The sequence below is a fragment of the Siniperca chuatsi genome, linkage group LG12, assembly GCF_020085105.1.
Source record: "Siniperca chuatsi isolate FFG_IHB_CAS linkage group LG12, ASM2008510v1, whole genome shotgun sequence".
NCBI lineage: Eukaryota > Metazoa > Chordata > Actinopteri > Centrarchiformes > Sinipercidae > Siniperca > Siniperca chuatsi.
This window is the reverse complement of record NC_058053.1, coordinates 4,330,736-4,346,444: the sequence shown is the minus strand read 5'-3', so window position 1 is coordinate 4,346,444 and position 15,709 is coordinate 4,330,736. Positions and strand designations below refer to the sequence as shown.

At 41.0% G+C, this 15,709-nt stretch overlaps 1 protein-coding gene across 1 annotated transcript; it reads left to right on the top strand.

The window, feature by feature from the left end:
• Nucleotides 1-9,028: 9,028 nt before the first annotated feature.
• On the top strand, nucleotides 9,029-13,890 carry LOC122885070 (zinc transporter 7-like). Its single transcript, XM_044215707.1, has 4 exons — nucleotides 9,029-9,046; nucleotides 12,655-12,701; nucleotides 12,812-13,122; nucleotides 13,368-13,890. Exons 2-4 carry the CDS (start codon nucleotides 12,683-12,685, stop codon nucleotides 13,401-13,403), a joined length of 366 nt encoding a protein of 121 aa, XP_044071642.1. The 5' UTR covers nucleotides 9,029-9,046; nucleotides 12,655-12,682; the 3' UTR covers nucleotides 13,404-13,890.
• The last annotated feature ends 1,819 nt before the right edge of the window (nucleotides 13,891-15,709 follow it).

Below are 15,709 nucleotides of genomic sequence, written 5' to 3'. Positions count from 1 at the left end.
TTACTGGATATGATCAATCTGTCTTTATTAACAGGCTATGTACCACAATCCTTTAAAGTAGCTGTAATTAAACTGCTTCTTAAAAAGCCCACTCTTGATCCAGGGGTTTTAGCCAACTATAGACCTATATCTAACCTTCCCTTTCTCTCTAAGATCCTTGAGAAAGTAGTCGCCAATCAGTTGTGTGACTTTCTAAATAACAGTTTATTTGAGGATTTTCAGTCAGGATTTAGAGTGCATCATAGCACAGAGACAGCACTGGTGAAAATTACAAATTACCTTTTGATTGCATCGGACAATGGACTTGTCTCTGTACTTGTCTTGTTAGATCTTAGTGCTGCGTTCGACACCATTGACCATCACATCCTATTACAGAGACTGGAACATGTAATTGGCATTAAAGGAGCCGCACTAAGCTGGTTTAAATCCTATCTATCAGATCGATCTCAGTTTGTACATGTTAACGGTGAGTCCTCTGCGCACGCATAAGTTAGTCACAGAGTTCCACAAGGTTCTGTGCTTGGACCGATTCTATTCACTTTATATACGCTTCCTCTAGGCAATATTATTAGGAAACACTCCATAAACTTTCATTGCTATGCAGATGATACACAATTATATCTTTCGATCAAGCCAGATGAAACTAACCAGTTAACTAAACTGGCGCATCCTGTCTCAAAATGATGCCAAAAAATTAGTGCATGCATTTGTTACTTCTAGGTTGGACTACTGCAATTCCTTATTATCCGGCTGCCCGAATAAGTCCCTTAAGACTCTCCAGTTGATCCAGAATGCTGCGGCACGTGTACTGACAAGAACTAGGAAAAGAGATCATATTTCTCCAATATTAGCTTCTCTGCACTGGCTCCCTGTAAAATCCAGAATAGAATTTAAAATCCTTCTCCTCACCTACAAAGCTCTTAATGGTCAGGCACCATCGTATCTTAAAGAGCTCATAATACCTTATTACCCCATTAGAACACTGCGCTCCCAGGATGCAGGGTTACTTGTGGTCTCCAAAAGTAGACTGGGAGCCAGAGCCTTCAGTTATCAAGCTCCTCTCTTGTGGAATCAGATCCCAGTTTGGGTTCGGGAGGCAGACATCATCTCCACATTTAAGAGTAGGCTTAAGACTTTCCTCTTTGATAAAGCTTATAGTTAGGGCTGGCTTGGGTGAGTCCTGAACCATCCCTTAGTTATGCTGCTATAGGCCTAGACTGCCGGGAGACTTCCAATGATGCACCTCTTTCCTCTCTCCTTCTCTCCCTCTCCATCTGTATGCATTTTTATCCCATTACTGCATGTTACTAACTTGACATCTTCTCTCTCCCGTAGTTTTGTGCTTTCTTGTTTCTCTCCTCTCTCCTTCTGTCGCTTTCAGCAGGTATTTCTGCCTCCGGAGCTGCAGAGACTGGATCTGTGGTTGTGGGCCGCCTGCTGCCTCCGTGTTCCTGCTCGACAACTGCTACTACAGTTGTTGTTATTGGCTCTGTTACTAATACTGACATTATTTTTCCTATAGCTGTCATTCCTATTATTACTAATCTATTAATATTAACACTACAATTACTATTCTACTATTTAAAAAAAATATATATAAAATTGTAGGTGGTATTTGCATTGTGCCTCCCCCCACCCCCAAAACCTCTCTCTCTCTCTCTCTCTCTCTCTCTCTCTCAAAACCTAACACGGCAGTGGCGGATGGCCGCTCATCATTGAGTCTGGGATTTGTTGGGTCTCTTTAAATAATATTATAAAGAGTACGGTCTAGACCTGCTCTATAGGAGAAGTGCAATGAGATAACTTCTGTTATGAATTGGTGCTATGTAAATAAAATTGAATTGAATTGAATTGAATTCCCTAAAGACTTGACCTGAGAATCGAGATGTGACCCCCAAAGACTTGAGACCTGACAGTTGACTCCTTAAAGAACTGACTTGAGATTTGAGACTTGATTCCCTTAAGACTTGACTAAACCTGAGACCTGAATCCCCAAAGACTTGACTTGAGACTTTATTCCCAAAGATTTTCACTTGAGACTTGACTCACTCAAATCTTGACCTGAGAATTAAGATGTGACTCCCAAAAGACTTGATTTTAGACTTGCCACTTGAATCCCTGAAGACTTGACCCTGAGACTTAACTCCCTACCTGAGACTTTACTTGACTTGAGATGTGACTCCCTATAGACTTGCCTTGATAATGGACTCCCTAAAAACACGATCTAACTTGAGAAATGACTCCACGAAGACTTGACTTGACTCCCTAGAATCTTGACTTCATACTTGACTTCGTGACCTGAGATGTGACTCTCTAAAGACTTGACTTGAGACTTGACTTCCTAAAGACTCTCTAAGTACTGGACTTGACACTTGAAAGCAGAAACATTCAAGTCTCAAGTGACAAGCAGGCCTTGTAAAGCCACATGGCTTGAATATGCACTTATTATTCCTTGGTTCCTTCAAAACTTTGTGAACAAGTGACTTGTGTGTATAGCCTTGCAAAGAAAACACAGCTTTCTTCACTCTTCAGAGGTGAAAATACAGGTTTTGTTTCCTGATAACATCATACTGGCTGGCTATCAGGAAAACTTTTCAAACAAACACGTTTGTCAAACACACTGTACAGAGGACAAAGGAAGTCAAAACAAACACATTGGGTTACATGATGTGCAACACTCTTGCAATGTTCACAACATGAGTATAAGTAATACAAATAACATGTAAATACTAGTTTAAGAAATTTGCAGTATTCTTATTGTGTACATAGCAACATATACATGTACTATATGCTACAGATGATCCGCACTGCCTCTCACATACTTTACCCTCACAAAACTAAGATTTTCTGATGACAGTGCAGGCAGTGCCCCTGATGAACTGATTCAGGTTCAAGTGTGGCTTCACATAAAAGGAGCAGCAGGTAACAGCTGTGTCTGTGGATCTGCTATCTAGCACACAATAAGTTCACCTGTAAAACTCTGCTGATGATCTGTAGCAGCTCTCTTAAAATAGGGAATGAGCATATATGTGCAGAGGGTGATGGTTGTTTTTGGTATAATTTTGAATTGTTGTACATAGCACCTTAACATGCCTCACAGTTGCGTTTGCCTGATTTTGAATGTTTTGGAAAGTACATTACCATCTCAGGTGTTTTGTTGTTTCTTGTGACTTTTAATTGCTCACTGGGGATCTGTGTGGATTTATTTAAATCATTACATTTTTCATTTTCTTCAATTTTAGGGTCTGAAGTTTTGAAATGTTTAGGCACAATCGAGGTAAATAACACAGTTGCTTTTGGTTCATCCTCACCTCTTTCTTCCAATGTATTGAATATGTATTACATACTCGACATTTACATTTACTAAATATTGATTTATGACTAATTACAGGAGGACACTGTCCTCAAAGAGGCCATGGACACGGACAAGATGGTGGCCATGGACACGGACATGAACATGGACATGGACATGGACATGGACATGGGCACAAGCGCAGGCACAAACACAAGCCTGGCCACAAGCATGGCAAGTGTCACAAGAAGGGGAAGGACTGTCACGGGGTAAGATTCAACAATGCACTGTTCAGTTTATTCATTCAGAAAGTGGATTTTGTTCAGAATTCAGAGAAACATGAGGCATAAAAGGTTTGTGCAATCCATCCTAATGAAAACTGATCACAGGAATACTCTATTTAGTAAAGGTTATTTATCCAGTGGTAGAACAGTGAGGACAAATGCACTTGTGCAGGAACACCATGCTCCACTTTCACACAGTTACATACATTCACACCTGGATGTAACAGCCACAGTCAGATCTGTGTGCCATTGGAGCGGTTGGGGGTTTAGTGTCTCAAGAGGGACGGCCAAGTGCTACTCTTCCTCTTCCATGCCCAGATTTATCCTGTCTGCCCCGGGAGGGAACCAGTGACCCTTGGGGCACAACTGCTCTCTTCTCTGCTCTAAAACTGAAAACTGATTTCCAAGAGACAAACGCATTCAAAGTCTTTTGTCAAGAAATGAATGATAAGCTGTCATCGGTAATTGAATCATTTTGTTTGTTTTGTCTTTTATGTTCATCCCTGCTGCAGTCCTCCAGCAGCTCCTGTAGCAGCGACTCTGACTAGATGAAGATTCCTGGATGGAAAGATTAACAACACAAGTGACCACCTGGAATCCCTCCTCCTCCTACCTTACACAAGAATCACATTTGACCTTAAAAGGTTATCTGTACCTCAAAAGCATGTATATTGTTGGCCCAACAAATATAAACAAGCTTTTGTCAAACATGTAAAAGACATTGAGTTTTCACTGATTGTACGGTCTTGTGTCGAGTACTAAGGTAATACATTTTAAAGTGAAAACAGAGATGGATGGATTCTCTCTACACAGCTTCAGTCGTTCTCTCTTCTAACTGATGGTTGTGTTGGCTTTTCATAACTTTTGTTTAGGTCACTGCATGTGCATTTTATGTGATGTTGTCATTATTATTATCATTCTGATGGAGTTTATTGTTTGTACAAAACTGAAACATTCCTGGGGAAAATCGTGGTTGGATCTGTGAGGATTGGATGTGATAGTGGTGTGCACTGCTGTCTGCCACAGTGTCATTGTTGATAAGACAGCCAGATGGTGCCCCAAGACATTTTCAAATACTTAACATAGTGGCTTTAATAGTGGCTGTAAATGAAACATATCTTAGGGCTTATGGTATCCATGATTGTGTTTGTCAGGAAAAAATATTACTAATGAATTCATTTAAAAAAAAACATAACTATACAATGACAACTGATGATGCTATGAGTTTGTCTGGTATTCTTGCCATTGTTGCTTATCGCTGACAATGTGCGTGTGTCGTTTTTGTGTACCCGGCAGAAGCGTTGCTAGAAACTTCGTCTTAAACCATCATAAATTGATATTTTATCGAGTTTTTAAGCCAAGTTTTCTAGGCTACACTACTTTCCTGGCCACTGCTTTACCTATATGTTTTAACTCGGTAAAAGTTTTCAGTCATCGGACGTGTGGATCTTAAGTGATTTTAAGCTGGCTGCAACTCGACGTGGTTTACTGGACTGCCTCCACTGGTGCTAGCTTAGCTAGGTTTGTTTTTAGCCCAGCAGCTAGGCTAACCGGTCACTTTTACCACAGATTTTAAGCTTGTAGCACTTTTATGGACTTTACTGTGGACTTTAAGCTTTGAAGGACTCTCACGGACTAAATGATAGCCTGATGGCTGAGTGTGGCTCTTGTCACCTTACCGTCTCAAAGCTGAGGAAAAGTATCGCCTGTCTGGAAGCCGAGCTCAGAGAAAAAGACAAGTTCATCCTGGAGTTCTCCACTGTTGCTTCGGCCCAGGCAAAGCACCTGGCGACTCCATGCCAACCGGAGCACAGGACTGTAGCCTGTAAGGACAGACATGGTGCAAAGCGCCTGCCTCCTCCACCTTCACATCGGGACCTCCCGCTGGCCAACAGGTTTGACATCCTGGACACGCAGGACTTTCCTCCACTGGAGGGACGCTCCCTTTTTCCAGCGGCCAAGTCTTCCTCCTCCTCTCTCCGCAAGTTACTGAAAGAGGCCGTGATCAGGAGAAGCTCTGGAGGTCTCATTCGTCCTGAGACTGCAGCGAACACCTCTGCTAGGGAGGACGCCGCCCCCCTCGCCACAGCAGTCCCCGGCCACGACTATCCCACGGACGGCTGATGGAACTCGGCGGTCCCCACGATCATCGACTCTGCCTCCTCTCATCCCCCCAACTACGCTGATCGTTGGAGATTCCATAGTGAGGAATATCCGCTTCGCTAATGCGGTCACACACTGTTTTCCCGGAGCTATGACCCCCGACATCCTCGAAAAGCTCCCCGGACTTCTGGCCGCACTCCTGACGACTATCACGAAAATCGTAGTCCCTGTCGGCACCAGTGACACCGCCCGTCAGCAATCGGAGCTGACAAAAGTAGACTTCTACCTCTTTGACCTGCTCAACAGCACCGGAAAGCATGCTTTCATTTCCGGTCCAATTCCTACACTGAGTCGGGGAATTGGCCATTTCAGCAGGATCCTCAGCCTTCATACCTGGCTCCAGTCTGTCTGCAGTACCCATGACGTTGGTTTTATTCACAACTTTAACTTATTCTGGGATCGTTCTTCCTTGTTTGCACAAGACAGTCTTCACCCAAACAAGTCAGGTAGTTGCATGCTGGCGGCTAACCTGCAGCCTGCTGTGCTGTCCTCCTCACGTGGTTGACTATTTACATCACCTGTTTCCCCTCACTCTTCTTTTTCCTCTTCTCTGCCCACCAAAAACTGCCACACAGTGAATTGTGCCCTCCAGATTATGACTGCTTTAGCTGCCCTAGGGTCTGTGGTCGAGGTGGGGGCCTTGTTACTGTCTATAGGAAGCATTTAAAGTGTAACCTCATAGCTTGCAATGATTTTTCCTCCTTTGAAATGCTCATGTTTAAACTTGGCGGCCCCCTCCCGGTCATATTTGCTATTATTTATCGCCCCCCTAAACCAGCTGGCTCCGTCTTGTTGGTACTCTCTCAGTTTTTATCCAGTCTTGTGTTAAATTATGATAGAATTCTTCTTTGTGGTGATTTTAATATTCATGTTGATGACTCCTCTAATGCCCTTGCTGCTGATTTTTTAAATATCACTAACTCTTTTAACTTTCAACAACATGTGGCTGGCAAAACTCATTCCCGTGGCCACTGGCCACACCTTAGACCTAGTCTTTAGTCTGGGCCTGAAAACCCCATCGGTGGAAATCAGGGACATGTTTGTATCTGATCATCTATGCATTGTTTTTAACTGTGAATTACAGGCTACTAGTACTGTCTTATCCCGCTCTAAGTACACATGCGTCCTTAATGAGCATAGTGCCTTAAAATTCTGTACACTGTTCAATTCTCCTGGCAGTGTGTTTCCCGATTCCTCCAACACCAACGATTTGGTTGATTATTTTAACTATCTGTGTTCTTCAACCTTAGATCTCATAGCTCCTCTGAAAAATAGACCAAACTCAAAGACTAGAAAACAGCCATGGTTAAATGACAGTATTCAAAGCTGTAAAAAGAAATGCAGAAGATCAGAACGTACAGTAGATGGAAGAAATCAGGTCTCCAGGTCCACTTTGTGGTCATGAAAGAGTTATTACGCCTTTATAATAGGATGGTGAAGGATGCAAGAACATGTCATTTCTCTGCACTTATTTCTGCCCATCAGCACAACCCCAGATTCCTGTTTAAGACTGTGGATCACTTAGTTAACCCTGCCTCTCCTTGTGCCCCTGCTGAGTGTGATGCAGATTGGGAAAAGTTTCTTTTGCACTTTGCTGGAAAGGTGGAGTTAATAAGATCTGATATCACCCCCAATCCTGCCTTTTTAGATGTGGATCACCCGCTCAGGGATTCTTTGAGCAATTTTTCTGCTGTTAACTCTGCCCGAACTCACAGACATCATGTCTCTTATGAGAGTGTCCTCCAGCCCTCTGGACAAAATCCCAACTAGGTTTCAATTGGAAGTTATGGATTGTATTGCGCCCCTTTTACAAATTATTTTTAACAGCTCGCTGTCTACTGGCTGCGTCCCTGATTTCTTTAAAACAGCTTGTGTCCAGTCTGTCCTAAAAAAACCTGGGCTTGATCCCACCCTCCTGGATAACTATCGCCCAATCTCCAAATTGCCTTTTATTTCGAAGATTCTCGAAAAACTTGTATCTAAGAAACTTCTTGCTGCTGTGGAAAACAATAATACCTTTGAAAAGTTCCAATCTGGCTTTCGTCAACACCACAGCACTGAGACAGCCCTTCTCAAAGTCACCAATGACCTTTTAATGAATGCAGATGCAGGCATGTGTTCAATTCTTGTACTGCACTTGTAAGTGCTGCCTTTGATACAATTGATCATGGCATTCTTTTAGATAGACTGAGACACTGGGTGGGCATATCTGGCACTGCACTAGACTGGTTCTCATCTTATCTGTCAATAGGAAATTCTGTGTCAGCATTAATAACTTCATGTCATCCTTCTCCCATATCAAGTACGGTGTGCCTCAAGGTTCAATTCTGGGACCAATATTGTTCTCCTTATACATGCTTCCCTTAGGTGATGTCATCTGCAGACATGGTGTTTCTTTTCATTGTTATGCGGATGACACACAGTTGTACCGCCCTGTCAAGTCCACTGACCTTAGTACGCTGAGTTCTCTGCAGGACTGCCTGTCTGACATAAAAAATTGGATGTCAATAAATTTTCTTCAGCTCAACTTAAATAAAACTGAAATCCAACATATCAAGCCTGTTGCAAGAAATCTTGGTGTCCTGTTTGATAGCAATTTATGTTTTGAGCAACATATCACTAAGCTTGTCCAATCATGTTTTTATCAACTCAGAAATATTGCAAAAATACGATCTATTTTAAATCTTAATGATGCAGAAACTATTGTACATGCTTTTATCTCCTCACACCTTGATTGTTGTAACAGCCTGTTCACTTGTCTTAATCAAAAAACTCTGACATGACTGCAGACTGAACAGAACTCAGCTGCTAGACTGTTAACTGGGACCAAGAAGTACAACCACATTACACCTGTTTTAGCCTCTTTACATTGGCTCCCTGTTGGTTTTAGGGTTGATTTTAAGATTGCTTTTGTGTATTTTATGTACTTTTGTGTATTTTATGTATTTTATTTCTTTATATTTCGTCATTCACTATGGTATTTTATTTCTCTTGTGGGAAGCACTTTGTACTTTGTTTTGATAAGTGCTCTATAATAGTTTTATTATTATTATGATTATTGTTATATTATCTGGTGCCACGTGGTGACAAAAACATGTAAATAGTGATGGTATGAATAATTATAAATAAATAGAAATCTCAAGTGAAGGTTTACACATCTCCACCCAACATCTTACCAAAAATGTTGGGTAGGAGTTCAGGCTCTTCCCCGATGATGAGCACTGGATTGTTTCCAGCTGAGGTGAGGCTTCATATAAAAGCAGAGCCAGCTGACTGCTGTGTCTGTGGATCTGCACTCCAGCACACAGTAAGTTCACTAATAGCTATCTAGGCATAGTTACCATAAAATATATGTGTGTGTGTGTGTGTGTGTATATGTGTATTGATAGATCGACATGTATTTCATTTGTTAACTGTATTGCATTATTCTGTCATCATCTCTTTATCTGTAACACATACCCTACTGATGAGTAGCTTTGTCTTTACACAGTCCTGTGAGACATGACTTTATGATGTATATTTATCACAAATCACATGACCTCAACTGCCTGTTTTGTAACGTTTTACAAACATACTGTCCTCAGTGGACTACATTTGCTTTCTTTCTACACAATATAGCATTTTAGGTTTTACAACAGCTCACATCCGCATTTCATAAAAAGTTATTTCTTTTCTTATGTTAATAGGGGATTTGTGTCCATTTAAGAGGCTTCTTTCAGTTTCAGGGCTTGGATCTGAAATTTTGAAATGTCCGGGAATAAAAAAGGTAAATAACTCACTTTTTCACTTTTGCTAAAACCCCATCCCCGTCCTTTTTGTCAAACTGTCTTAATTTAATTTTATGTGTAGACAAACAGAAAGAGAAAATGATCCCCATCCCTTTTTTTTGACTAGGAAACCAGTATCCCCCTGGCTGTTGTCCTCAGCCAATGCCAGAACATTACCCTCCATGTCCACCAGGCCCACCAGGCCCACCAGGCCCACCAGGTACACTAGGCACTTTCCAATTCTGTCCTCCGGGGACTTGTGGTCCAAGTGTGTGCAATCCTGTACCCCCACCTTGTGGAGGGAATGGAGGCGGAGGTTGTGGACCAGGGCCTTTTTATGGGTGTGGACCTAGCCATGGTCCTGGACATGGACACTGACATGGTCATGGCCACAAGAAAGGAAGGAAGTGTCACGGGGTAAGATCCAGTTGATTTATCGATTAATGTAAAGTGCAAATCATGGAGTCTTTATTGTACCAAAGTAAATACTGCACTGTAATCCACTGACAATAAGTAATCATTACATTTAAAATAAAACACATTAGGCCATATTAAAGATCCAGTTTCACTGCAGTTAATCAAAATGTTAGTTAAATACAAAGAGACAATTTATTAACAAATCCCATTCTTAAAGGAATTTAAATGTTTCTTTCCTTTTTAATTTTGGCAATACACTCAGTTACCAGTTTATTAGGTACACCTAGCTAGAACTAGTGCAGCCTAATACAACAGTCCTGCAATACACCCTACCTCAATGAAGGTTATAATGTTCAGTTTTTGTTGAAATTGTTTTAGAGAGGTATTGATTCAACTGTATGGTCATTTTGGAGGATGTAGTGCTGTTGAACTGCATTACATTATACAGTGATGTGTTTCTGTTATTTAGTCTACGCTCAATTATGTAAATAGAGTGGACGAAATAGTAGAAACGCCTGGCATGAATTGCCATGACACTGGGGACATTCTTTGTCCCCAGAGGATTAATTCTAATAATCTAATAATAAAACCTAAAGGTTTACCCTAGTGCCAATGTTAGGCTCACAATTTCTATTTGCTTCTGTAGTTTGTGTCTTTAAAAAGTAAGATCTTACCATGACAATAATGGTCCTTAATGGAAGAACCCTAATGATTTTGATTAGTTGTCTTCCAAAGCAACCCGCTTCACTGTTCCAAAAACGACTCATATGAGCATTTCCTGGTGCCACCTCTATGGTTAACTTTTGCTGAAGTTTAGGCACTACTTGGTTAAACATATTCAAAGGTCATCATCGATATTTTTTTTAATAACAATGGATCAAATGACTATCTATAATGTGAAAGGTGTCGTTTACAGCGATGAACCCATAGAGAATTATCACCCAACTCCCGGCTGCAACTTTACTGTTTTAAATCAGCAGTGTAGCGTCGTTTTCAGTCGCAGCAGGCAGCTGTTTTCACTGAAAAAAGCTCTGCAAACCAACTGTATGCTTCTGCCCAGCATCAAACAGCAGACAAAGTTAGCTGCCTCCACATGGTTTAAGGTTGAGTGTGAGTGTGGCCCAAACCGAAAACACAAATAGAAAAGCAGCAAAGTAAATGGAAAATGGAAAGGGTTGCTAGATCCAGAAACATATTCATCATTCAAAGACATAATAATAAAATTGAATACAACATTGACACATCACTTTATTCATTTATTTACAATGTTATTGATTATATCATTCAATTATTAATTCCTAACTCAATTATTGAACTGACTGACACATCATCACTAAATGAAATGACAATGTTTGTCCTTGCGTAGTCTTCCAGCAGCGACTCTGACTAGATGAAGATTCCTGGATGGGAAGAGAAACAACACAAGTGACCACCTGGAAACCCTCCTCCTCCTACCTCATCATAATAATCAGTTTATTTGACCATCTAAATTTTAAAGCATGTGTGCTTTTGATGTATTATCAACTGATCTAATTGTTCAATAAAACTGGTCATAAAAGCAGTTAATCTCTTCAATATCTGTCTCTGTATTCTCTATTTCATTTGACCTCACGGTTTCTTGTTCCATTGTGTGTGTTATCTATCAGTGTGTATTTATATAATCTTTATTTACCCAGGGAGTGTTGAATTAAGGCCTTTGTTCAGCAGTGTTTTTCACTAATAGTTACACACCCTGCAGCTCCCCAGTACATTCACTTGAATCCAACATTAATCGCCACCATTCAAACATTTGGTAAACTGTGAATTTTCATTTATGCTATTTTTGGTCTTGTAATAACACCATAGATTACTGCATTATGATTAAAACAAACTAGAGCATCTTCTCTTTTTAGTACATTACAGTAAGGCGGGGTAGCCCGGTACCTTTTTGTGTAAATGTGAACTGGAAGGCGAGCTACGGAAACTGCGCCCATGAAATACCACAAATTCACACCGGGCAGGCAGCTGCTGCTTCTGCTACTGGACTGCCTTCTATGGGCCGAAACTTTCAAACATGTTGCACCTCTGGCCCAACCCCAATCAGTGGAGTTTTGTGTTTGACAGCTGATTAAAAAGTTCAGTGTACTGCACAGTGCACATGATACATTTGATTGATGTCATGTTTAACTTGGAAATAGTGCGCTCTGTCCGATAAGAGACATCCCACATACTGATTTCTTACGTGTTGAGATATGGGCAGATAGTCAATTTATTAAGCAATGAAAACTCAAGATCAGAATGTATTCAAATGTTGAAAAAAAGTGTTATGAGATTGCAAATGCTAGACAAAAAGATTAGTAAACCAGATTTTTAAAGAGAAAAGCACAACAAAATTTCAAAAGTTTGCTTGTGGGTGTGTGTATCCATAATTTAGACTGTATATGGTCCATATTGACTGTATGTAAAGATTATACACACACACACACCCATTTAGCTCACACAGAAAAAATGTTCTGATGGGAGTTCAGGCACTGCCCCCAATGAAGTGAACTGGACTGCACATAAAAAGGAGCAGCAGGTGACGGCGGCATCTGTGGATCTGCTCTCCAGCACACAGTAAGTTCACCTCTAAAACTCTGCTGATGATTTGTCGCTCTCTAAAGTTCTTAAATACAGAATACAGAATGATTTTATATGTGCGTTAAAAGACGAGCCGTGTTGGTTTGTTTAATGTGCCTTTTTCCGCTTTCAGGATCTGTAGTTTCATCTGAAGCTTTAAAATGTACGGACACAACCAAGGTAAATAACACAATCACTTTCAAAAATAAATGAATGTGCATTACATACTTGAGAATCATTTTTGCTAAGTATTAACTGAAGGTTGATTTCTCTTTTCCCCTTATGTTTAGGAAACCAGTACCCTCCTGGTTACCCGAACCATCCTCAGCAGACGCCAGAGGGATACCCTCACTATCCTCCAGGCACCATCCCACCACCAAACTGCCCTCCTCAGCCCCACGGTCCACCCGGAGGCCACCACGGACACAGACCTGGACCTGGTTGTAGCCAAGGACATGGACAAGGACATGGGCAGCCACATGGACACGGACAAGGGCATGGACAATGCCATGGGCAGGGCCACAGACATGGGCACAAACACAAGCACAAGCATGGTCACAAGCATGGCCATTGTCACAAGAAAGGAAAGGACTGTCATGGGGTAAGAGTCAGTCATTTTCTGAAATATGATGCATTGTATGTTGGTTTTGTTTGCTCCAGAAAGTAGATTTTATTCAGAATTAGAACATAAAAGAGTTGTGCAATACAACCTAATGTGAGCTAAACACAGAAAATCAAATTTAATGTAGACCAAACAGCTGTAATATAAGCTTTACAGTATATTGGTTTTGTAGATGATTGAAGTGATTCATTGATGTCCGTGTGCTATGTTCATCCCTGCTGCAGTCCTCCAGCAGCTCCTGCAGCAGCGACTCTGACTAGATGAAGATACCTGGATGGGAAGAGAAACAACACAAGTGACCACCTGGAAGCCTTCATCCTCCTACCATTTATAATAATCAATATTTTACTGCCTAAGTGTTCCTTCACATATAATCTTAAAAAATGTATTTGTATTGAACACCTGCATTTTTAAAAAGATTTACCCAAACATGTAATCATATAGAATGAAAAATAAACATTTAGTTTTCACATGTTTTGGCCATATAGCAAGTGAAAATGGAGATGGATGAATATTCACTCCACAGCTTCAGGCTCTGACTCCTGACAGGCAACCACCGTCCAACAATGCTGGGTGTTTGAAAATGTTTCTGGATCAGCCATGTCATGACTTGTGGACGTGGTATGACGTAGTTCAAGGTTTTCTTAACTTAACATAAATTTGGTGTAAGAGACATATTACAGGCATTGTTGTATCCATGATTATGTTTGTGATTTAAAAAAAAAAAGATAAATGCTAGTAAATGAACGATGCATTGTCTTGCTTTTATTTGGTCTCCATGTTTCTTGATACACTCATTTGCTACTCTGGCTAATGTAACCAAGGTGTGCTCTTTATTTGCCCTTATCGCACCCTGAAACTGCCCGCGCAGTCACCTTAATCTTATTTTGATAGCCTGTGTAATCAAACATGTCTAAATGTTGGTATCCAGCCTTTTACATAACAAGTTCACTAGTCTTTGAGGGTCACTATTTGTTGTTGTTTTATTTAAAAATAAATGTAGACATTGTAGACAGTATTTGTAGTCAGTGGTGGAAGATGCATCCAGATCCTTTACTTAACTTTCATGTTTAAACTTGGTGGCCCCCTCCCAGTCATATTTGCTATTATATATCGCCCCCCTAAACCAGCTGGCTCCTTCTTGTTGGAACTCCCTGAGTTTTTATCCAGTCTTGTGTTAAATTATGATAGAATTGTTCTTTGTGGTGACTTTAATATTCACGTTGATGACTCCTCTAATGCCCTTGCTGCTGATTTTTTAAATATCACTAACTCTTTCAACTTACAACAACATGTGTCTGGCCAAACTCATTCCCGTGGCCACACCTTAGACCTAGTCTTTACTTTGGGCCTGAAAACCCCATCTGTGGAAACCAGGGACATGTTTGTATCTGATCACCTATGCATTGTTTTCAATTGTGAATTAGAGGCTGCCAGTTCTGTCTTATCCCGCTCTAAGTACACACGCGTCCTTAATGAGCATAGTGCCTTAAAATTCTGTACACGGTTCAATCCTCCAGGCAGTGTGTTTCCCGATTCCTCCAACACCAATGATTTGGTTGATTATTTTAACTACCTGTGTTCTTCAACCTTAGATCTCATAGCTCCTCTTAAAAATAGACAAAACTCAAAGACTAGAAAACAGCCATGGTTAAATGACAGTATTCGAAGCTGTAAAAAGAATTGCAGAAGAGCAGAACGCAGATGGAAGAAATCAGGTCTCCAGGTCCACTTTGTGGCCATGAAAGAGTTATTACGCCTTTATAATAGGATGGTGAAGGATGCAAGAACATGCCATTTCTCTGCACTTATCTCTGCCCATCAGCACAACCCCAGATTCCTGTTTAAGACTGTGGATCAGTTAGTTAACCCTGCCTCTCCTTGTGCCCCTGCTGAGTGTGATGCTGATTGTGAAAAGTTTCTTTTGCACTTTGCTGGTAAGGTGGAGTTAATAAGATCTGATATCACCCCCAATCCTGCCTTTTTAGATGTGGATCACCCGCTCAGGGATTCTTTGAGCAATTTTTCTGCTGTTACTCTGCCCGAACTCGCAGACATCATGTCTCTTATGAGAGTATCCTCCAGCCCTCTGGACAAAATCCCAACTAGGTTTCTATTGGAAGTTATGGATTGTATTGTGCCCCTTTACAAATTATTTTTAACAGCTCGCTGTCTACTGGCTGCGTCCCTGATTTCTTTAAAACAGCTTGTGTCCAGCCAGTCTTAAAAAAACCTGGGCTTGATCCCACCCTCCTGGATAACTACCGCCCAATATCCAAATTGCCTTTTATTTCAAAGATTCTCGAAAAACTTGTATCTAAGCAGCTCCTTGCTGCTGTGGAAAACAATAATACCTTTGAAAAGTTCCAATCTGGCTTTCGTCAACACCACAGCACTGAGACAGCCCTTCTCAAAGTCACTAATGACCTTTTAATGAATGCAGACGCAGGCATGTGTTCAATTCTTGTGCTGTTGGACATAAGTGCTGCCTTTGATACAATTGATCATGGCATTCTTTTAGACAGACTGAGGCACTGGGTGGGCATATCTGGAACTGCTCTAGACT

What these genes read in the sequence shown, in the direction of transcription:
- LOC122885070 (XM_044215707.1), top strand. An exon ending in AAGGAAAGGACTGTCATGGG is followed by an intron (nt 13,123 to 13,367) that starts GTAAGAGTCAGT and finishes TCCCTGCTGCAG; the next exon opens with TCCTCCAGCAGCTCCTGCAG.